The sequence below is a fragment of the Tachysurus vachellii genome, chromosome 7 (assembly GCF_030014155.1).
Source record: "Tachysurus vachellii isolate PV-2020 chromosome 7, HZAU_Pvac_v1, whole genome shotgun sequence".
In the NCBI taxonomy this organism is placed as follows: domain Eukaryota; kingdom Metazoa; phylum Chordata; class Actinopteri; order Siluriformes; family Bagridae; genus Tachysurus; species Tachysurus vachellii.
This window is the reverse complement of record NC_083466.1, coordinates 24,339,032-24,364,730: the sequence shown is the minus strand read 5'-3', so window position 1 is coordinate 24,364,730 and position 25,699 is coordinate 24,339,032. Positions and strand designations below refer to the sequence as shown.

The 25,699-nt window shown below is 37.3% G+C and overlaps 1 protein-coding gene across 1 annotated transcript in view; it reads left to right on the top strand.

Annotated features, from left to right (window-relative positions):
• The window catches only part of LOC132848961 (histamine H3 receptor), a 31,064-nt gene extending 6,329 nt beyond the window's left edge, over positions 1-24,735 (top strand). Inside the window, exons 2-3 of the mRNA XM_060875080.1 lie at positions 6,596-6,762; positions 21,042-24,735. Coding sequence (XP_060731063.1) covers positions 6,596-6,762; positions 21,042-21,806 — 932 coding nt within the window. The 3' untranslated portion in view covers positions 21,807-24,735. The remainder of the gene's footprint in view (positions 1-6,595; positions 6,763-21,041) is intronic.
• Positions 24,736-25,699: the final 964 nt, after the last annotated feature.

Genomic DNA, 25,699 nt, shown 5'->3' with positions numbered 1-25,699 from the left:
TAACATGTTTATACGTTTTCAAAGATAAGAAAAAAAAGTTATCCACTTTCCACTTGCGAGTTGAAACAAAGATCGTTTGTAAGGCAGCAGGCAAACTTTTGTTTCTAAGTTTAACCATCTTAAAATGTTTTACAGTGCACATTAATGGTTAAAAAAAGCTATTCAAGAAATCTCTTTTGTCGGTACAAGGAGATTCTTTAAAATGAAGGGTTTCTTGATTTCTCGTTTCTTGGTAAAATGGCAAGTTGATTTTTTTCTTTAACTTCAAGATCGAAAAAGATGTGAACTTGATTTGTGGATATTCCACAGCATGAAGCATCCCTACAAATCCCTGCATAGTGCATGTTGTTTGTTCTCACTCACTCATTTTCTACCACTTATCCGAACTACCTCGGGTCACGGGGAGCCTGTGCCTATCTCAGGCGTCATCGGGCATCAAGGCAGGATACACCCTGGACGGAGTGCCAACCCATCGCAGGGCACACACACACACTCTCATTCACTCACGCAATCACACACTCCGGACAATTTTCCAGAGATGCCAATCAACCTACCATGCATGTCTTTGGACTTGGGGGAGGAAACCGGAGTACCCGGAGGAAACCCCAGAGGCACGGGGAGAACATGCAAACTCCACACACACAAGGCGGAGGCGGGAATCGAACCTCCAACCCTGGACCACTAAGCCACCGTGCCCCCCTTGTTGTTTGTTAATAAATAGAAATGGTTAAGGTTTAAGAACCACTCTGGTAAATGATTTATACACTGAAATGAAAAACTTGTTGTATTGTCTTCATTCAAATGATTTTATATATATTTCCAAAGCTCTGAATAAAATCAAACACCGAGCTTGGAATCAATCCCACAACACTGGTGTTTTACAACAGACTCAATACCACTGCTCTATTCAACCACACATGTTTTAATAATTAATAATAACGAATAATATGGTTATAATTCTGTTCAGTGACAACGTCCTCTTGAGATTTCACACTGTAACTGGTTTATGTTAACACTAGGTGAATTGATCATGCTCACGCTATACCAGTGGTGTATGATCTAGCCCGGTAAGGGCCGGTGTAGGGTGCAGGTTTTCATTCCACCCAAGTAGAAGCCACCCCTGAGTACTGAAAGCCAAGATCAACTAATTAAACAGGTGGAGTCTGGTGTGGTTCCTGCTTGTGCCACAGTGACCCTTTGCGGATAAGATTGATCACACCTACTCTTCACCATTCAGAGTAGTAGTTAATAAACCTGTTTAGCATCAGCAATGAAATCACGTTTTGCTTAAGTTTGTCCAACTTAATATTCCTTATGCCTTATTATTCCCTTTTTCTTCCTTTTAGCATACATGGTCCAGGAGGTGCTGTTAGTGGAAAGTAATCAACACGTAGTTTCGCTAACTTTGATTTATCAGACCGCCCTTTTGTTGATTATTTTCCTAGAACACCATGCCTCAAGATTTTCAGCATTTTGCTTAAAAGACAGTTCAAATTTCTTTGTGATTTTAACAATGGACATAGTCACAAAGCAACTTTATATCTATATAAAAATGCAGAATTCTAAAGATGAAGTTTTAAAGTTTATGGTGAGGTGACTGGTGAATAAAAACCTCGAGTGGGACCAGACTTGTATAGGACACACTGACACATAGATTCTTGAGGAGTTTTCATATAGCTGATTACAAATAACACCTTAATGGAAATAGTAACTGGGAATTGTATTTGACTAACGAGGTTGCTGTAGCAGGAATTTGTAATTTTATTGTAATTAAAAGCGTCCTTGTGCACAAGGACAGTTTCCCATCGTCCATTCACCTGGAAATGATTTCATTTTTTACGGTGACTAGCTTTGACATTTTTCAATTTCGATTCCAGGATTGGGGTCAATTAATGGAGTTCAGTTGACACTGAAAGATTGGATGTTGAGTTGAACCCCTTGAGAAAGAAAGCACTAAATTGACATTGCTAGCACTTACCTGTATATAAACCTGGATGAAGGATATGATGGCAGCTCGGCGATCGCTGATGCTTCAAGTAGGCCGGATGTTTGACAGCATTTGGACGGATATGAGAATTCCTACAGCTCTAACTGCTAAAGGACATGACTTCTCATCTCCAGCAACATTGCACTAAATATCATATCATATCATAAGCTGCATCATAGGGTGTTGTGTGAGATAAACAGGCATAGCGTACAGATCTGGTGAGATTTTCTCCTTTTCTAATATCTTGCCATAACATGTCCGAGTAGTGAGGAAAGAATTCATGGTTTTGATTTTAAACAAGCCAGATTAAAAACAAGCCAGAATTTATTTTGAAATTGCAAAGTGTTCATAAACCTTTTTGCCGGATACTATCAAAGTCTTTCCAAGCCAACACAAGATGGATGTATTTAAAAGCAGCTAGGATTGATAACTGTTCCAATGAGCTCCCTCTTCATCATACCATCATACAGTCTTTCTTTCATCTGTGCAGAAATGCTAACGATCCTATCAGCGAAGATGATTTGCTTATTAACAATTTAAATGACCATAGCTTGCTAGCTCTCTAACATTGTTCATTCGTACTGGCTAAATATTGGTAGACTGGATAAATTTTGCATAATGACACTAACTTGCTAACTCTAGATACTGTACCTAGGTCATGTTCTTAGCGAGAAGATGCCGCAGCAAAGTCCTCAATGTCTTGAATGTTCCCATAAACAACAGAGTTGTAAGCATCACGAAACTTCAATTTAGTATAAGCAATTGTACAGGTGTTCCTAATAAAGTTCTCAGTGAGTTTAACTAAAACAATCTGCAGTTTCCTGTATGCAGACAGCACGAGGACTGATGCGCCATGTAACTTTAGAACGTTTGGCCTTTAACTGCTAAAGGTCAAACATTCTGAACAGCTCATATAAAATATCTTCTCTGTGATGAATGTTTGTCTTCACAGGCAGGGGGTTTGTGTAAAATGAAAAACAGACAGTTCAGTTACAGAATTTGCAGAATTGGCGTGTCTAACTGCATAGCTTCACTTTATCATTTACAGCCACTTGTGTGTTGTAATAAACACATTTTCTGACCGAGAGCTTTATCCCGAAGGTACTGAATCTATATATATGCAGTTTAGGCAAATCAGATGAATTTATTCCAGAAGCATATTTTTCCTATATTTACTATAAATTTCCATGCATGTTCCATGTAATCTCATACTCAAAAAAAAAAAAATACTCGTTGGATGAAAAAAATCATAGAAATTATTTTCACATGATTAAATGCCTAACGGGGGGCACGGTGGCTTAGTGGTTAGCACGTTCGCCTCACACCTCCAGTGTTGGGGGTTCGATTCCCGCCTCCGCCTTGTGTGTGTGGAGTTTGCATGTTCTCCCCGTGCCTCGGGGGTTTCCTCCGGGTACTCCGGTTTCCTCCCCCGGTCCAAAGACATGCATGGTAGGTTGATTGGCATCTCTGGAAAATTGTCCGTAGTGTGTGATTGCGTGAGTGAATGAGAGTGTGTGTGTGGGCGATGGGTTGGCACTCTGTCCAGGGTGTATCCTGCCTTGATGCCCGATGACACCTGAGATAGGCACAGGCTCCCCGTGACCCGAGGTAGTTCGGATAAGCGGTAGAAAATGAGTGAGTGAGAGAGAGTGAGTAAATGCCTAACTTTAAACATTAAGCAATACTTTTCCGCCAACCTTTGGTACTTAAGTTGGTTCAACCTAATTAAACTTATTTGCAAGTGTTCCTTCCAACTTTATTTAATTAAGCGGGGTTAACACAATTTAATGGTGTTGATTCAACTTTTTCATTTATGTTTGGTTTCACTTGGGTTGATCCATCTATTTTGAATTAAGTCACTCAAACTCCAGTTATTCAAGTTGGCAAAATTACTTTACAAACAAAATTACTTTCCATGATTTATTTAAGTACATTCTAAGTAATGCATTTGAATTGACAGTAAAAAGGTTATGTAATAACCAAATTTATAGATATGCAAGGGATGACATTTGATAAACATTCTAATTTAAAATAAATGCTTAAAACTTGTCTTTGGTTACAGATAAGAGCAGAAGAAATCAACATTTTGGCTTTGTGTCTTGCTTTGTTCTGGCCTTCAAATAATGTGTACCAATAAGAAACACTTTAATAGGAACACTTGCTTATTTCATCAGCCAATCATATGGCAAGAGCTTAAGTTATTCTTCGCTGATCTGGGATTTTCAAGAATTTATTCGAATTTCTAGAATTTATATAGAACAGTGCAAAAAAAACAAAAAACATAAAGTGAACAATAAAATGTTATATGTGTGGAAATGCCTTGTTGATAAGAAGATGGCCCGATTGGTTAAAACTGACAAGAAGTGTTATAGTAACTCACTGAATTACTGAATTACTCTTTACAACCGTGATGTGCAGAAAAACACCACAGTGGAATGATGGTGCGATTCTTGTATAGCCCAATATGTCAATGTTTTCTCAAAGCAGCAGTTTTAATTTAATTAACACATGGCTGAAATTCTATTCATTTGCCTGGTAAAATGAATTGGTTTCAATCACCATAAAATGGTTTCCAACTGAAATTGTGAGTGTGATCGGGTTAAAGGATTACACTTGTCTATTTATATCCGTCTATTAAAATAATGAGTCACTATTAATCTGGATTAACTTCAGTCATTTATGTCTATTTTAATGAATCCATCAGGCATAATATTAACATATTAAAGAATGAGGATCTAAAAACAGTTGTAGAAATAGAAGCTAAAGCATGTAAAGCAATGCGACTAAAATTGAAGGTCTGGAACGTGTGCTCAAAGCAATTAGGATTTCAAGCCTTGCCTTTAAAGACTAATTTAGCATTTATATGCATGCAGACACCTCAGAGCTTAACCACAACACTATACCTGCTGTAAGTCTACCTTTTCTACATTGCTGTCACACACTGAGGGGTTTATAATGCATGAGATAGATGCACTGATGCGCCTGATAAAATGCACACTGACTATTTGCTTTAACAGTATTTAAATAAAATAGGCAATATGTATGTCAGTTCTGATCTCAGTTTTTCCTCATTTTCTTATGATATTGATAATGATCTCTGCTCCACTGTCTTTTGTCCGCATGTGTTCATGGCGTAAAATATTGTGTCAAAAATGTTAAAGCCAATGCAAAACTCATCCAATTTTTTTACTCCTGGTACAATCCCAAGGACTGATTTGATGCATTGTTTGTATTTATTGAAGAATAACAAGCATCCATGAGTTGAGTCCAGCTGTGTGGACAAAATAAAACAGGGGAACCAAGAAGTCACAAAGGTTTAAACCTACCATACAACAGGCTTGGCTTGGACTTGTATAATAATAAAAAATAAAAAAAAACAGTAGAAAATATATAAGAATAAAGAACAGAGTATACAGATATCTTCAAAGTAAATGGTTATATCAAACCCATATCTGCTCTCTTACTGTTATTCGACCACTGAAATTATGGGTAAGGATCTCTATAGAGGGAAAAACACACTTCTCACACTAAAAGCCAACAGAGTCCTGACTCATTTTATATCAGACTCACAGAAGTAAAATAATTCATTTGTTTATATGGATTGAAAATGTCAGATAAACCGATTTGCATTCCGGCAGCAGAAGGGAACGCTAGTGTACTGGCAAAAAAGGGTTAAAATAGTAAGTGAAGCTCTGTGGCTTCTAATAAGAGGGTTATTCTTGAACTACCATTATATACTGTAACCTGTTAAAAATAATTACATATGTTTTATTTTTATTGTTCTATATAACATGGCAAGAACTGGCCACTGAGGACAGTGTTGTGTTAAAAGTTGCTTGGACCCCACAGATCGCAGCTTTGCTGAATGATAAACTAATAATAAAATTATCCGGACATAAAATCCACACAAGTAAAGACGTACTTATATAATGGAACGCATCAGTTTACTCATTACATACTGTTTTATTTTCAGGGTTTCAGGAATCATTTGTTAAATTTAATAGTGTTGTAATTAGTGTTAAATCTCGGGTGAACTTACACTGCATTAGAAGTTGCTCAAAAGCTCCTGGTTACACAACCCCACCTGAATATATTCGTAATCATTCGTAATCGTAATTACTAATCGTAATTCGTAATTATTCGTAATCACACTCTACGGTGCTCTTAAGGTTTCTTCCTCGTATCGTCTTAGGGAATTTTTCCTCATCACCGTTGCCTCAGGCTTTCTCATTAGGGATAAATCCATTCATTCATCTTCTACCGCTTATCCGAACTACCTCGGTTCACGGGGAGCCTGTGCCTATCTCAGGCGTCATTGGGCATCAAGGCAGGATAGGGATAAATCTAAATTGCAATTTTAAACTTTGTTATTTCTATTCTAAATTTTTAGATTTCTGTAAAGCTGCTTTGAGAAAATGTCCCTTGTTAAATTGAACTGAATTGGATTGTTAAGGTTAGGTTTGCAAAAAAGTAGTTTTCCCTTCTCAATTATAACTGGTAGAAGGTTGTAGATACATATACAGAAAAATCAGTTTTGGATGGAAATTGATGACCCCTTTGCTCCTGAAGAATGTTCCTAATGTTTGATTCGTTTGCTTTTCTCCCCAGGTGCCTTTTGTATTCCAGTTTATTTGCCCTACATCTTGACAGGCAAATGGATGCTGGGCCGAGGGCTGTGTAAGCTCTGGCTGGTGATGGACTACCTCCTCTGCACCGCTTCCGTCTTTAACATCGTCCTCATCAGCTACGACCGTTTCCTCTCTGTCACCAGAGCGGTGAGCCACTTAACACTTCATATTTCTTTTTCTCATCCACACTGAAAGAGATGGGGGTCACATAAGCAGAAGTCCCTGTTTAATATTAGGTATATGGAGTGTCACATAGTTCTTGTGCTGAGAATGACTTCATAAATTATGCAAGCTGAATCCAGACAGAAAAGAATATTTTATAATAATACCATTGAAAGAAAAATGTGCTCAAAGCAGCCTGCAATGAAAAGTTATTTTTCGAGGTTCTGGTTACCTGGAATTGGAAATGAACTGATTAAAAAGTGCCCCATTCCCAACCCTAACATACAGTATGCATGGTTGTTACCAATGTCAAACATGGGCAGAATTTTGAGTCAGTGAAATCACACTTATCCCTTGTATATAGTTTATAGCTTTATCTTTAAGCAGTTTTTTGTACTTAAACAACGTTTGTTCTGGAAATAATTACTCAGTAATCTAGAATTCTTATCATCGAAATTCCAGGTAAACGCTTACATATTGAACCGTACAAGGAAGGATTTTCAGTTTACAAAACAATGAGCGTGTGTGGAGCAATAAAAAAAAAAAAAAAAGACGAATGTTTTGACAATGTCAAGAGGAAAAAAAAATCATGACCTGCTTTCACGCACGTCTTTCAGAAATCTGACAAGCACATGGACTAACCCTTCTTGGATAAAAAATACCAAACGTCTGTCAAGAAATTCATTCCAGATTATTCCTGACGGCAACTGTTATTGTTAAAACGAACAAAAAACGGAAAAAGAAAAAAAAAAATTGGGTTAAAAACAAATTATATTTTAGCCTTGATTTATATCGATTTAAACTTATAGTGCAGTTTCATTTTAATTGATTTTTTTTCCTAAAATGTGATCGATATTCTGAGCTTCGTCTGGAACACCAGCTACAGAATAGTCCAGTTATAGTTGTAGTTTCAAAAAAGAAATGTATTGTTTGTTTAGAAATGAATTTCTCTCAGAATATCTGTTAATTCACTCAGAATTTGAGTTCATTCATTCAGAAAATCAATTAATTCTCTCAGAAAGTCAGTTGATTCATTAAAAATGTCAAATAATTCACTCAGAATTTATGTTAATTTTCTCAGAATTTCAGTAGGCCATTGATAATCTCAGTTAATTTATTCAGAATATAAGTTAATTCATTAATAATTTCAAATAATTATCTCAGAATTTCACTTATTTCTCTAAGAATTTGAGTTTATTCACTCAGAATATCAATTAATTCTCTCAGAATGTCAGTTGATTCATTAAAAATGTCAAATAATTTCCTCAGAATTTGAGTTTATTCACTCAGAATATCAATTAATTCTCTCAGAATGTCAGTTGATTCATTAAAAATGTCAAATAATTTCCTCAGAATTTGAGTTTATTCACTCAGAATATCAATTAATTCTCTCAGAATGTCAGTTGATTCATTAAAAATGTCAAATAATTTCCTCAGAATTTGAGTTTATTCACTCAGAATATCAATTAATTCTCTAAGAAAGTCAGTCGATTCATTAGAAATGTCAAATAATTCACTCAGAATTTCACTTATTTCTCTCAGAATTTGAGTTTATTCACTCAGAATATCAATTAATTGTTTCAGAAAGTCAGTTGATTCATTAAAAATGTCAAATGATTCACTCAGAATTTATGTTAATTCTCTCAAAATTTCAGTTAATCCTCTCAGAATTTCAGAAGGCCATAGATAATTTCAGTTAATTTATTCAGAATATAAGTTAATTCATTAAAAATGTCAAATAATTCCCTCAGAATTTGAGTTTATTCACTCAGAATCTCAGTTAATTCTCTCAGAATTTTAGAAGGCCATAGAGATATAAATACACATTGTACATTTCTTACTCTGTAAAAAGTAAATATTCAGCTATAATGAAACTTTTGAAATTTTTGTCAAAAATGAAGATTTTTATAAACTTGCTTTTTGTACTGTTTACTTTAGCTTAGCACTGATTTGACAGGTGAATTTTGATTCGAGAATTCACAAACCTTGGTTAATCTATACTAGAAGACAGAACCCTGGAGCTCCTAATTATTAAGTAGCACACGCCAAACATTTGCTCTGCTGTTTTCATACTGTATGAAACTGACAATTTTTTTTGCTGATGTATAAATAGAATTTCCAAAACACATGTAACATTTTTAACATTTTTAACAAAATTATCTGATAACATTTGAGGGCCAATTAATGCTCTAAACAAAAGATCGTCAAATATTTTGAAATGTTGTAATGGTTAAAAAGTGGAGGAAGACCTTGTCAAAATGTTTAGAGAATCACAGAAAGAGAATTGAAAACTTGTGAGTCTTCCATACAGCAAGATGAGAAAAAAACAGAGTTTAAAATCAAATGAGTGCAAATGGTGCAAATGAGTCTGCTTATAATTTGCATTTGTTAGAAGCAGTCTACTTGAGCATGCTGTCAGTCACAGCTAGGCAGCGACTTTTACCTTCTCCTGCAGATATTTACCAACTCTGTGGCAATCCCAGTCAGTACAGCATAACACACCTCAAGGAAGCAAAGAAGGTGAAAAACAATTTACCCCCGAGGGTCAGAATGGGCAGCCAGTTCATCCCACTGACAGAATTTCTATGGGATGTGTTAGACAGAAGCGACAATGCCGAGCAACTGTCAAGTGCACTAGATCTACAAGAATGTCTGAAGAAGGCGCTGGAAAATATGTCAAGTGATTTTCTACTGAAATTACTTAATTACGGGCCTAAATGTTATGGCTGTTGCAAAGGCAAATCAAGCGCTTCCAGATTTTTTTTTCTTCACACTGCTTTGTCTGTTGGAGCTGCTTTTATTTCAGTAATTTCTAATATTGTGGTTTAAGCAACATTGGAACCAGACATTCCTCCATTATAATTGCAAATCTTTTCTATTTGCTTACTGTAGTAACTTTATAATTTGCTTTAAGACGAATAATTGAATAAAGCTTGGTTTTAAATGGATTCGTTATAAATATTTGGATATTTTTAATTGACTTTGGTCTCTTAGTCATAAGCATTTTTTTTAATAATTGAGGGAAATCCAAGAAACATCATCAAAGTCTAAATCATGGGTCTGTTCACAAGCAGAAAAGCAACAAACTGTATGATTTTAATCCATAATCATAACCAGAAAAAACACCAAAGTGTCTAAACCAGGAGAAAATTTAGAAAAATAAAAGGCATAGTGAAATCATGGCTTAAAACATCAATCAATTATTATAATGATTATAATTTCAAAGATTGACATTCGATTTTTTTTTTTTCTCCGTGAACCTGCTATACTATCAGCACCCATAATCATGAAGCTCACTGACTATTTGCCCTCCCTCAGGATCTTAGCTGGACTGTAAAGCGTAGTGCGTACAAAATGACTGAGGTTTATCCAATCACTAAGAAGCACTCCAAACAGCAAGTCGCTCACTGAGTTACTACAAATTTTTGTTTTGTCAAGTTCAGATTATTTGTACAAAGACAAATGTCGCCTAATGTAACTTTAAACGGCATTTAAATACATGCTAACAACCAGTTTCTGGTTGGTTATTGAAAATTCACATAACGCTAGCTCTGTTTTGTGCTCTACAAACAACTGAAATCCTCTAAAGTGCTTGATTTAGTTCTCTGACTAGACTTATTTCTTTGAGGAAATTCAAACAGGAAATTGCCAGAAATGTAAATTCACCTACTCGTGACTGGTGGAGGTGCTAATAATAAAGATGAAAATTTGAAGTGTTTCCACTATCAGTACAGAATTGCAGATGAATCATACCCAGTGTGGACTGACTAATAACCTGATGTGATGTTTGAGATTAAGGTTAAACATTGAGACACATGAGACATGGCAGAACTCATAGAACACTAAGACAAAGAAACAGCAGGGTATAAAACGAGCAACTAGACACAGTACAGAAGGAGTACTGTTGAGGAGCAAACCAGTTATAGGACGGGGTGGAGACAGAAGTAACCCCACAAAAACAAACACACATGGTCAAACAACCAAAATCAGAAAACAAAGAAGAAGCCCACACAGCTCTCATACAGTACATACAGAGAGGAGGGATTTGTGACCCTGAGTCCATGTTAGTTATTAATAGATTTTTTAGAAATTTAAAACATAGGGAGAAAAGAACTTTTTATCAAGTGCCTACTAATTCGGTCTGTATATATCCGTGAGCTGTGTGTGTTTATAAGTGTGTCATGTTAATGTTAGTGGCCACCTACTGATCTAATGGACTGGTGTGGGAAGAATCTAAATACACCACGGAAATGTGACAAAAGGTTCAAAGCTGTCGTAGGAGCTTCGTCTTGGCCCATGACCTAGCCGTCCCCGACAAAGTCTGCTTTTGTTTTCTCTCTCTCTCTCTCTGTCTGTCTCTTTCTCTCTCTCTTTTTCTCTCTCACGCACACACACACACACATAACATCAGAACAGTAGATTTGAGCCACAAAAGCGTAATCTTCAGCCTTTAATCTGGAAGTGCTCACTGTTTGATCTCACACACACTGCCTTTATGCGTTCCACTCTACTTCCAATTGTAGCTTCAATCAAAGGGGGCAAAGAGCGACCGAGAGCACTCAACAACACAGAAAAGAAACAAGCTGCATGACAGTGTGCGGCACGCTATTTTGTATTTTGAACGTTAGTGCTGAGACAGAAAACCTGGTTAATGTGTGTAAATGAGGAACATAAAAGAGCAGCTCCGTGATCATAAGTGGGAAACGGTCCGTCTGTCGGCTATTTAAAGGAACGTTATTCGTGCCAGATATTTTCTTAAAAAAAAAAAAAAATATCACATTTCATTTCATGCAAGGAACTTGTACTGAGTTTCTGGGAAAGTTAGTGAAGTGGATCATGAAGCAGGCTATAATGAAAAGGGCACTCAGGGGAAAAAAGACCAAGTTCTGAAATACACGTAATCAGTGTTTTTTTTTTAATATGTAAAAGACTGAGTACGGCCATGCATGCATTACTTCCTTCTTTTATTTCAAATTAAAATCAGAGCTTGTCTGGGGTGCAAGAGCAATGTGCATCCACAAGACACCCAGGCATTAAAACAAACATGAAACAGAAAAAAGAAACAAAATTCTTTTTTTTTTTTTTTTTTTTTGCCTTTGTTTTTTTAAGCTGTGAACATTCTTCACATGCATCATGTATGAAGCTGAATAAGACAATGAAGCAAACTTAAAGACGAAATGTTTGGTCATAAAAATCCTGTTAGTTTGAAAAAATGTTTAATATCATATGAAAGTAAAAAAAAATGTTTATATCATATTAAAGCTCTCGACTTTGCAAAATTACTAATGACTAATGCAAATTTCGGATTGCTATCAAATAAATTAGGACATTAAGGACAAAATAAATGGAAAAGTTTGTGTGCGTATGTTAGCTGATGTGCTACAGTGGTTAAGCTGTGTTACTGGATTTTGTGTTTTGTTGTGTCCTCTGTGAGCTTTCCTATTTAAAAGAGTTTTGTGAGTGAAAAGCACTTAAACAGTTACATAATTTAATCAACATATACACTCCAATATCAGCAAAACCTTTCTAAATATGATGGGAATTTTTACCTATGAAGATTTACACACACAACTTTACTAAAAGGTTGAAAAAATGAGGTCTCGGCGCATTTACTGCGTGTCAAATAGCTGAAATACGATGTTGTTTCCCAGGACGTCTCAGTTGACTCAGTCTATCAAAACACTGGGTTTGGGAACCAATATTCCCAGTTGGGTGATAAATCGCGTTGTTATCGAGGCTCAAATTCAAAATTCTGCATATCAGCAACTGCTTTATTATATAAGAAGTTCAGCTATTCAAGAGAATTCTTAGTATAACCATAAATAGTTTTATGCAGGAGCTGATCTCTCTCACCCTTACTCATTTTCTACCGCTTATCCGAACTACCTCGGGTCACGGGGAGCCTGTGCCTATCTCGGGCGTCATCGGGCATCAAGGCAGGATACATCCTGGACGGAGTGCCAACCCATCGCAGGGCACACACACACACACACTCTCATTCACTCACGCAATCACACACTACGGAGAATTTTTCCAGAGATGCCAATCAACCTACCATGCATGTCTTTGGACCGGGGGAGGAAACCGGAGTACCTGGAGGAAACCCCCGAGGCACGGGGAGAACATGCAAACTCCACACACACAAGGTGGAGGCGGGAATCGAACCCCCAACCCTGGAGGTGTGAGGCAAACGTGCTAACCACTAAGCCAATACTGCCCCTGCAGAAGCTCATACTCAAGTTTAATAATAGTATAAAGAGTCTAAATATCACTAAACATTTCATAACTACAGTAAGGATCTTTCTTGGCATTTGGATCAGAAACAATCACTGGTGGATACTGTGTTATTATTATTATTATTATTATTATTATTATTATTATTATTATTATTATTATTATTATTATTATAAACATTAAAATCCCATCTCCAAAGTCAGAGATAAACTTGCTGTTATAAGTATAACATGACAGTATGAATGTAGCATCTATCACAAATCCATCCCATTTCTGTAGTGTTTATTCTACACAAGGTCACAGGAAACCTGGAGTCTATCCCAGCGGACACGGGGCACAAGAGGAGGGGCATCCAGGATGTATCACAGAGCACAATAATACACAAACACAAGCACACACTCCTATTCACATATGAGCCTATAACACATCGTTTGCCTCGTGGAGGAAACCTGAGTACCCAGAGGAAACCCCTGAAGCACAGGGAGAACATTTAAACTTCACACACATGGCTGAACCCCAAACACAGGAGGTGCAAGGCAAACGTTATGAGCTATAAGACAACAAGCGCCTCATAACATTTATCACACACACACAGTTTAAAATTAAAACTTCTTGAAATCTTTGAATCATCTTGTTTTATAAAACATATTGTTTAGGAAACAGATTTGAAGTGAAAACTTTTCCATCATCTCACATCTGTGGAATGCTTTTGCAGACATGAAGTGTCTTGTGAAACCTTTGGAAGTGATGAGTCAACGGCAAACACATGTAACAGTGCTTGTGATGAAATACTCTCAGAGGATGACAGAATTGTGAAATTACATTTGCCATAACTAGAGATGGAGACAGAAATATTGGATTAATATGTACAATACAACACATTTTCCCTGCCTAACCTTGACATATACACTCACCGGCCACTTTATTAGGTACACCTGTCCAACTGCTCCTTAACGCAAATGTCTTGTTGATGCCAGAGGTCAGAGGAGAATGGCCAGACTGGTTCGAGCTGATAGAAAGGCAACAGGAACTCAAATAACCACTCGTTACAACCGAGGTATGCAGAAGAGCATCTCTGAATGCACAACACGTCGAACCTTGAGGCGGATGGGCTACAGCAGCAGAAGAACACACCGGTACTAGTAAGGTGTACCTAATAAAGTGGCCGGTGAGTGTAAATGTATTGATAAGCCTTCTTAGTAGGTTTGGGGGAACCATTAAAGCAGGGGTGTCAAACTGAAATTCACATTGGGCCAAAATATAAAACTGAGATAAAGTCACGGGCCAAACTGAATAGTTATTGAAAAATTAACTGCTACTGATATGTAATGTTCAACCTTTTTCATATAGAAAGAAACTTTTTGCTTGTTTTGCTTGAACACAGGATTTGGAACAACCAGAGCTTGATATTACAAACACATGAGAAATTAAATTTGAAATAAAAGACACATCAGTGGTGTTCGTTTCTTATTTAAATAAATAAAATAAATGATGCCTCTCACTGTTAGCTCCGTTAGCACACAAGACAAACAGGTCTGTCCTTTATATTCGTGCACAGATAATCTGCCTCCCACCTGTCTTGAAAGCTCCTATTGTCCATCTTTCGTTTGGCCATTTTTGTGGAGGGTGGAGTTAACTTGCCCGATGTGACTGTAGCACGGTTATTAACGACTGTCAACAGATAATAAGAGGCGCTCGCTGTTCGTGGCTACGTGTCAATACAGTGGCAAGGCATTCTGGGATTTGTAGTATTAGCGGAGCATGATATGATCTCATGGGCCAAATATAATTACACCTTCTATATAGGTTATTTCATTCTTGATCGATTCCAGGCTTGATCTTATAACTAGGATTTTAACTTACAATCATACAGTAGGAGTAGACAGAATCTCATCCATAGTGATGTTTAAAAGTGCTCTGAAGTCTCAAAGACATCAACACGGGTTCACTAGATTACAGACTTAGGATACGTTCATCTTAAAACTCTGTTGGGAGGAATTATAGAACTTTTTAGAAAAATATAAATACATAAAACAAACAGGGAAACATAAGGGCTAGTTTAAGTGTTTCAGGAAAAGGTAGGTCTTCACCTGTCGTTTGAATATGGCCCATGACTCAGCTGTTCAGACATCTAGGTGAAGTTCATTCCACCACCTCGATGCCAGAACAGAAAGGAGTCTTGATGTATTTCTACCTCTTACCCTGAGAGATGGTGGGACCGGTTGATGAGTGCTGGTAGATCAGAGGGAGTGAGGTGCAGTGTGAGGAGCGATAAGAGCTTTGAGGTAAGAGGGCGCTGGTGTATTTTTGGTTTTGTAGGCAAACATCAGTGTTTTGAATCTGATGTGTGCAGCTACCATGAGCCAATGGCGGGACAAGAGCAGTGGGGTGGAGTGTGAGAACTTTGTTGAAAACAAGTCACACAGCTGCATTTTAGGTAATTTGCATGTGATGAATTGCGTTTAGAGCTAGACCTGCCAGCAACGAGTCCAAATGACAAGAGTCTAAACAAGCACTTGAGCATTTTTTCTCATGAGTACTTTTAGTAAACTGGTAAAATGATAGTATTTTTCAGTATACAGCATTCCATTGAATAGAAATTGAGTTTTTGGACATTTTCAATCAGTATGCACAAATGATTGCTCTTCTAGCTGTAAGTCTGATATAAAATGAGTTAGGACTCATTTTTTTCCTCTGTTGATAACCTTACACAGAATTTTAGTGGCTAAAGATAAACACCTTCATATTTCAGTTCCTTATGAACAAGCAATTGGGGCATCTCTTTTTTTGTAACATTTATATGAATATATTTCCCCTTCACATGGTATGTCTGTACTTTACAAAGTAGGCTATAGGAAGATGGAAGTTCTCTAGTACTTCCATTCATGGGAAAGAGGAGGGTGATAAAAACAGTAAAGTTAAGCAAATGAACTTACGGGTCAATGGGTATATTGGTAATACATAATGTATTATGTACAAGCTTAACATTAATACTGGTAGTGTTACTGCCTCAAAGCAGGAAGCTGCAGGATCCCCTGTAAACTAGCAGCTAAATGTCTGCTTGGCACGCTGTGATGTACTGGCATCCCATCCCAGGTCTATTCACACATAATACCTAGTATTCCTGTGTTCATGCCAGACTCCTACAGTAGTTCATTATTATCCTGACCAGGATAAAATCCTCATTGAAGCCTAACAGTGTCAGATTTCCATTTGCTGTACATGAGGACCATGTTCTAAACTGATGCACATGGCATTGTAGCCCTTTGTGGTGACAACATAATATAAATCCCATTGCCATACCACTCCCTTAGCTCTTAAAGGTCAGGTAAGCATGATGAAAAAGAATGATCAGTCAACACATATGCAGAGGGAGCAACATAAGGTAACACTTGGGCTGCAGGTCTTTAATACGCTCATGGGGAGGAGCTCCTGTGCATGAGTGCTCTAATTCAAAAGCTCTTCAATCAACAGCTTGAGATTATATATATATATATATATATATATATATATATATATATATATATATATATATATATATATATATATATATATATAGTAACGTTCACCATGAAAACATGACAGGTCTCTTTATCTACAGTTGGGTGAGGCATTTTATCCTGTCTACTGGATTAGGACTTAGTCATGCAGATTCCATATTAATTACATTTGGAGCTTTTAATAGCTATCTTCATTCTTCAAAGCACTACAGAGTATACTACAGAAGTTACGTATGACAGCGCATGCACACCAGCACAAACTTTTAGCCTCAAAGTGTACTCCTTTCTGAACACTATTTAACAGGATTTTGTGCAAGGCATCAGAAATGGAACACTGTTTAATAGCTATCCGTATTTCTAAATGATTTCTCATGTCGTAACTCATGAACCATGGGAAATGCAGTTGCATTTAAAATTTGCCAAGCATTAGGCATTTGTCTATAGTACATGAAAATGCAAACTGTAATATGTGATTTTCATTTTCATTCGAATTATGTCACAATTAATGTGTACTCAAATAGAAAACTCAAGAATAAAAACAATTTCCCTAAAAATACTTCTATAGACAATGTATGAGAATAACCCAAAAGAAACCAGATATTGCTTTGGTTTGTGCCTCACACTTATTGACAGTACAGCATTTCTTAAAATTCCAACAATGTCACGGCTATGTGCATTTGTTTTGCTGTCTGCCATGTCTCTATGAATGGACACCAAGTATGATTATAGGATTTTTCCTAATAAACAACACTGTGTTGAGTAAATGCATATGCATTGTGTCTTCAATCAGTGCATTGTACAAAGCAGTACACTTACCTCAAAGAAGATCTCTAGTAAAATTCTATAAAGGTATAATTTTCCTTGTCAGGGAAGTTATTCTGTTTCCTGAAGCCGATATATGAATATATATATACATACACAATATAGGACTCAAGTTAATATGTATGGCATAACAGAGTGGCACAATCATCAACAAAAACACAACAAAAACTAAAAAGAAATAATCCCTGTTCAAAAGTTTGCATACCGTTAGTTCTTAATATTGGGGTTGCCCCCTTTAGCATCAATGATGGCATGCAGTCTTTTGTAATAATTGTTCATGAGGTCCTTAATTCTTTTGGGTGGTATAGCTGCCGATTCGTCTTGGAAAAATGCCTCCAGTTCGTGTAAATTTGATGGTTATCTTGCATAAACTGCATGTTTGAGATCTTCCCAAACTGGCTCAATGAGGTCAGGAGACTTGATGGCCACTCCCCTTTTATTACTGTATTTATTAGAGGATCAACCTTGCCTTGCTTTAGATCATTGTAACATTGGAACATCCGAGAGCGTCCCATGTGCAGCTTTCATTCTGTAAAATACAAATTGTCTGCCAGTATTTTTGGATAACATGCTGCATTTACCTTGCTATCAATCTTTATTAACTTCCTTGCTCCACTGGAGCTCACACAGCCCCAAAAGATAAGAGATCCACCACCATGCTTTACAGTGGGACTGGTGTACTTTTCACTGTAAAGCCTTGTTGTCTCATATAAAAACATAGCGTTTATGGTTGTGATTAGTGTGACTTAGTATCAACAGGATCTCTTATTTTCCACCTCTTTATCAGAGTTTGACTACCTTATTAGACAGGTCTATTGACAGTTCTTTTGTCTTCCCAATGGTGCAGTATACAGCCAAGTCAGTGCATCACCTCATGAGCTGAGAAACTAAACAGAAACACACAGAAGACAACTGGTATAAATAGGGAAGGCAATTATTGAAGCACAAGGAACAGGTGTGCAGAGATGGGGACCGGATTAAGGAAAGGGGGGGCTAACATTCGTGAACACAACGAAAACAAAAGCACATGCTATACAGTATGCTATACGTTAGCATACCATGAAAAACAAAAATCTATCTATCTATCTATCTATCTATCTATCTATCTATCTATCTATCTATCTATCTATCTATCTATCTACCTATCTATCTATCTATCTATCTATCTATATATATATATATATATATATATATATATCTATATATATATATATATATATATATATATAATTGTATTATTTTTTATTTTATTTATATTTATTTATACTGTATATTTTTCCTCTTGCTTGACCACATAACACTATCTCAATTTTTTTATTTTATTTATTTCATTTTTGTAACTATGTTGTCCTAATGTTATTCTATTTGTATTTTTATTGTATTCTTTTATATCACAGACAGTCTCTATTATTTATATAGTTATATAATTCTATTATTATTTATAGTTCTATAGTGCCTATGGTTTATTCACTATTATTCACTAATATTTACATATTCACTTGTGATCTAATTCTAAATCTATCATTAGCTGAATCAGCTGCTTTGGATTTGGGTTGCACTAAATTTGGGTTGAATTTACTTAACTTTAGCCCTCATGAGCCATTCCACTACTTGGAAATTGATGCAATCATTGTCTCATCTGACCCCAGCCAGCTTTCAAGCTGGTATATGTAAACAGTGCTGTAATGTATAATATAAAAAATAAAGTTTTCTTTCTCTTTTTCTTCTTGAAGAAGGCCTAGAGATACATGAATCCTAAAAATACATAACCTTTGATTTGATTTAAGTTTATTTGTATACCACTTTTAACAATGGATATTTTCAGAAAGCAGCTTTACAAAAAAATATTAATTCAGGAAAAATAAATCAATTTTATATTTATCACAGAAAAGGAAAATTCTCTAAGATGTTATGAGGAAAAACCTTAAAAGGAACCAGACTCAAAGGAACTCATCCTTATATGGGTGACACTGGAGAGTGCGAACATAAATCATTTCTTTTCTATAACTGTACACTATATGGTGAACAAATTCAATTGTCTCAGCAGGAAATTCATTCTAGTTTTAACACAAAGTCTATCATGTTGAAGTTATCAACTGGTCATTGATGGAGACTTCATCTTTATGGTTTCTAAGTGGTACCATCCAGAGCAATCTCATGTATCTCCAGGCCATGTGGGTTCATCATCAGCAATAGTGAGTGACCTCAATGTTATGAAAACCTGAGCCATAAGTAGAGCATCAGGGTGGGGCAGGCAGTTCCAGATCTGCAGAAGAGGTCAGTAACACTGGTATCTCAGAAGTAAAGTAAGAAACACCTGATTTAAGACATGTTTAAATTACCTGAACATCTCAATAATATAGATACAGTAATATTATTGTATACAATTTTTCATATCAAATTTTCCATGAACACATGTAAACAACAATTATTGTGTATAAGGCAGACACCCTTATCCAGAGCAACTTACAATATCTCATTTTTTAATAAAGCTGAGCATTTGAGGGTTAAGGGCCTTACTCAGGGGCCCAACAGTGGCAGCTTTGGTGACCTGGGATCAAACTCACAACCTTCCGATTGGTAGCCCAACACCTTAACCACTAGGCTACCACAGGCCCTTTGGCCATGTTCACACTGCAGGTAAAAGTGGCCCAAATCTGATTTTTTTGGTGTCAAGTGACCAGGTCAGACTTCTTCAGGAGTAGTGTGAACACTCAAATCTAGCCCAGATCTGATTTTTTCAAATCAGATTCAGACCACTTCCATATGTGGTCCTGAATCAGACCCAAATCTGATTTTTTCCAATGTGGCCGCAGTGTGAACAACCAAAGCGGATTTGATGCGACTTTTACGTCAATCTACATCGACATTCGTCACAATTATGCGCCGGCGAGTACGCACACAAACGTGACTACGCCTACAGAATGGATCAAATAATCAAAAGTTGCCCTTGACATCCGAAAATTTTCAAAACACTGCGTCTCTGTGCTGCCATTACACAAACATTTAGAAATAAAAGCGAAAATGCTTACTTCCTCCATAACCTCGCCAACGGCGTGCTGCGTGTGACGTCATTGTTATTGTTCGTTTGCGCATGCGGGTCAGTTCGAAACAGCAAACAGTTCACACTGGTATCTGATATAGGCCACATTTTAAAAGGTAATGTGAACAGCCAAACAAAAAAATCAGATCTGAGCAAAATATCCGAATTGAGCATTAAGACTTGCAGTGTGAATGTGGCCATAATGTTTATTTATGTTCTTGTCCAGATCACATGAGTATAAGTCTGTAGCCTTAGATTCCTGTTTTTCAATGACAGGATGATGTGTAGCTTTTTGTGTGACATGTTTTTCACCTCACCCTAGTTGTAAAGAATTAATAGTTGAGTTGTTTAATTTTTGCTGTGTGTGAAAATCCTAGATCAGCTCTTTATGAAATATTTAGAACCTTCTGGCATCACCAACAATATCATGGTTAAAGTCACAAAGATCATATTTTTTCCCATGCTGAGGTTTGACGTAAACATTAACTAAAGCTTTTGACCTTTATCTGCATCATTTTATACATTCAGACACATGATTGGCAGATCGAAAAATTATTATACTTTAAATACTTTTAGCTAGAAATATCATGCTGGAGGTATTGTTTTTTACGCTGTTTATATATTGTATTATTTATTAACTCATGCATGTTTCTGCTCTTTTTTAGGTGTCGTACCGGGCAAGGCAAGGGATGACCCGCAGCGCCCTGGCCAAGATGGCTGCTGTTTGGGTTCTGTCTTTCCTCTTGTATGGCCCAGCCATCTTGCTGTGGGAAGAGGTAACAGGAGAGAGTCATGTTCCAGATGACGAGTGCTTTGCTGAGTTCTTTCACACTTGGTACTTCCTGCTGTCTGCCTCCACACTCGAGTTCTTTTTCCCCTTCCTGTCTGTGGCTTTCTTCAACCTCAGCATATACCGCAGCATCCGCGAAAGGAGACTCCGTTACCAGCAAGACTCGTGCTTGCCCAAGATCCGTGGCATGACATCCCCCAAGCGTGAGAGGCTTCGCTTGGTCTCCTACATCTGCCGCGGCTCTCTCGTGACGAAGAAGACGAAGGCAGAAACAGAAAGTGATAACTGTTCTTCCCCTGCAGGACGCCCTGACACACGGAGTATACGAAGCACTCAATGTACACGCCTCATTCAGGACAAGAAGATAGCAAAGTCTTTAGCCGTGATCGTGTGTGTGTTTGCTGTGTGCTGGGCACCGTACACATTGCTGATGATTATACGTGCTGCCTGTAGGGGACGCTGTGTTTCACACAACTGGTACGAAGTGACATTCTGGCTGCTGTGGCTCAACTCTGCCATCAACCCATTCCTGTATCCACTCTGCCACAGCAGCTTCCGCAGGGCTTTTGCAAAAATCCTTTGCCCTAAGCAGCGGACCACTGAAGCACCATCAGATAACGTCTCCAACAACCAGAGATAGTCCAGCTCTCTCCCATAGTTTTAGACAGACTATTCTTTGATAACTTGTCAGGGTTTGGGTGGACCCTATCCATTGTCTTACATTGGTTTACTGATCAGAAGATTGGAGGTCAAACCTTAGCACTGCAGAACTGCCCCAGTTGTCACCTTGAGCAAGACCCTTAATACTCTCTGCCCCAGGAGCAGTGTATCAAGGGTGACTCTGCACTCTGACCCCAGCAACCTAATCTGAGATATGTGAAGAAAAGGAGTTCACTGAATATACGTATATGTGACAAAAAAAATGCTTCTTCTTTTAAATTCTATTCCTGGCATGTTTTTGCTCAGAGAGGAAACCGGACAACCCAGAAGAAACCCACAATTACCCCAGGCCTCTGAACCTTGAAAGGACCAACTCTACCATTACAAAATACTGTACAGTACATTGAACCGGATTTAAACCCATGGACAGTTTCTTCTTTTAAACAATTTATAAAGGGTTTCAAACTACGTTTCATACAGGATATGAACCAATAATCTCTCCAGCTATTTAACTCATACAGATACTGTATGCATGTACGTACATTACAAAATGGCAACCAAAAACTTGTCTCCTGGTGCAGCCTTGCTTCTAATGTAGAGATCTATTGTCTGAGGTTAATCTGTAACAAAAACGATATTATTCTTATCTCAACAGGTCATATGATGTCAAATTCAGAATTCATTTCTACACTGTGGATAGCTTTGGCGCTCATAAAACAAGTCCTCAAAGATACGTCTAACTGCAACTGCACTTTATATAACTATAAACAACTGCTGATTACAAACATGACACTAATTCTCTTTTCATTCTCTTTTCAGCCTTTCTATGAGGACACATAGTCTTCGCAAAAAACAAGCATGAAAAAAAATGTAGGAAAAAGCGGTGGCCCAGAAGTGCAAAACATTAAGAAACTGAAAATGCTATAGCAAATTTAAAAACACATCAGCATTACATCAAAAAGAAAATGTAGGTTGTTAGCTGATTGGGCATATGATTATTATATAAAAATATATTTTCTAGTTAGACTGAGAACTGTTCAGTTTTTTAACTGAAAAACATACCTAAAATTTAAATGTGAAGTTGCTATATAGATTTATTTAGGCTGTAAACATCATTCCACCAATTCAACCGTTTCCTCAAATTGATGCATTCAGTAGCCAATCAGCAAAAAGCCAGTGATGTTTAATGAGGACCTTTCCTTTGTTTACAGATATTCTTGAAGTGTTTCTTAATTTAAGGCTTGATGTTGTGGTGTCTTGTTGCTTGTGTTTTTTGGTTGTCTCGTGTGTTTTTGTTTTTTTGTGTTTTCTGTACTTCTTTTGATATGCTTATCTTATTGTTGCTGTTGGGTTCTGCCATTTATGGTTGTGTGTTTGTTGTTGCTTCTTTCTGATTTGCTGCTTTGTGTTAGGCTTAGTTATGTTCTCTGTGTTTTAGCTTTATATTTCAATTACAAATAGGTGTTTTTGTTTGCTGCATTTTCGAATTTGCTCGTGTTTTCAGATCTACTGTTGTTTTTTGTGCTTATTGTGTATTGGAGTTTATTGCTGCATTTTTCCATTTAATACCGTATGTTTATTTTTTTGTTTTCTTTTTATTTTCTAGTTCTTTTTGATTTGTTGTTTTGTTTTGATTAACTACTGTGTTTGTGAGTTTGCTAATGTTAGCTTTGTTGCTTTGGCTTCTGATTTGCCTTTGCTTTGTTGTCCTATTTTCTAATTTGTGGCTGTGTGTATTTGTTTTGTTATGTATTCTGATTTGCTGTTGTTTTTTTAGTGTTGCTGTTATGTTTTCTGATTTGAGTTTGATGTTTTGTTATTTTTTCATTAACATTATCATTTTGTATTCAGATTTAGTGTGTTGCTTTTTTTTTTGTTATGTCTATTCATTTGCTATTGTCTTCTAATGTATTTTCTTTGGTTTATTAATGTTTTCGCACTTACAGACCACTGTAAAAAATGTATGATAAGCATAAAGCAGGCCTAGTGTAAAATAATGCACAACTGACACAAATGTACAGTATATTGCTTCTCTGTAAAGTGTTTTAAGAAAAAGAGTTCTAAATGTGCTTAACCACGCTCTGTGTTTATAACTCCACCTTGTGGCATTATGATGTTCGTGTACTGTACTGACTCTGTTAACTCTCAGACAGTAGTCTGGATGATGCTCTGCTATATAAACTCTGTATATACACAGTATTATTGTGGAATCAGTGTATTTACTGAATTATTTGTGCTGTAAAGTCTTGTGCAGGACATTTCACCAGACTTTAGAACTTCTTCAGAGCTTAAGACATAATCGGAAGACTAGGATTAATATTGAAGGTTGAGTATAAGTGAATTTTTTATTGAGTTTTTTAACATGGTTATGTGGGCTTATCTTATACTTATTACTTTAAACTGTCCATTGTACTTGGAGATTGCTGATCCATGTTTAACTCTTGCCAAGCTGAATGTCAGTGTCAAGCATTGTCTTTTTCATTGTTTTGTGCTGGAATGAAAGGATACTAGCAGAAAAAATCAGAATGCAGGAACATTGCAACTCTATGTACTGTCAATCACTCACTCATCTTCTACCGCTTATCCGAACTACCTCGGGTCACGGGGAGCCTGTGCTTATCTCAGGCGTCATTGGGCATCAAGGCAGGATACACCCTGGACGGACTGCCAACCTAATCGCAGGGCACACACACTCTCATTCACTCACGCAATCACACACTATGGACAATTTTCCAGAGATGCCAATCAACCTACCATGCATGTCTTTGGACCGGGGGAGGAAACCGGAGTACCCGGAGGAAACCCCCAAGGCACGGGGAGAACATGCAAACTCCATACACACAAGGTGGAGGCGGGAATCAAACCCCCAACCCTGGAGGTGTGAGGCGAACGTGCTAACCACTAAGCCACCGTGCCCCCAACTCTATGTACTAATAATGATAATTAGTCTGGCATGTACAGTACAGTACAGTAGTATGCAAATTGGAACATAGATGCATCATCTTGAATTACAGAATTTGCATGGTTGCAATTAATAAAAGCTTTTTTTTCTGATATATCCCAACTACTGTGATAGCCGTGAAGCACATGGCTGCAGGGGGGGGTAGGAAAAAGTGCAACAAAACTTCCAAATGGAACGGCTCTACAAACATTTCACACCCAGTGAAGAGAGAAGGGATGGGGTAGCTCAGAGGTTAAGGTGTTGGACTACTGATCGGAAGGTAAGTTTAAATCCCAGGTCTACTAAGCTGCCACTGCTGGGACCCTGAGCAAAGCCCTTAACTCTCAATTTCTCAGTTTTATCAACTGAAATAGAATGTAAGTCACTCTGGATAAGTGTGTCTGCTAAATGCTGGTAATGTAAATGTAAATGTGCTTTTTTTCTTCCTTGCCTAGCCAGACTCTTGGGTCTTGCCTCATTGCTGTGCCTCAGACTTTCTGCAGTGCTGTGTCTTTTCTTAAATAAACCTTCACATTTTGCTCACTAAATCCTGGTTTCAGGTGTCTGTGTTCAGTCCTCCCAGATTTAGTTGCAACACTGGTGGACAATGCGGGCATGAACACAGAAACCTCACCCCACAATCCCACCGTCCATACCTCCGAGATTCTTGAGTCATATCTTGGACTCAGTGTGGACTGGGCCTGAATCTTTGCCCACTACCTGTCTGGAGAGAGGCCAACTAGCCTCCCATGCCTTGATAAGGTTGAGAACTACAAGAAGCTCAAACAAGAAATTCTGGCTTCATTGTGGACAATCCCGCTGAATTCCATAAGTGGACTTAGCACTCTGAAACAAACCCTGCACAAATGGTTAAATGATTAAGGGTCTCACTCCATTGCAGTAGCAGGATCTGACAAAGTTGGTGGACCAGT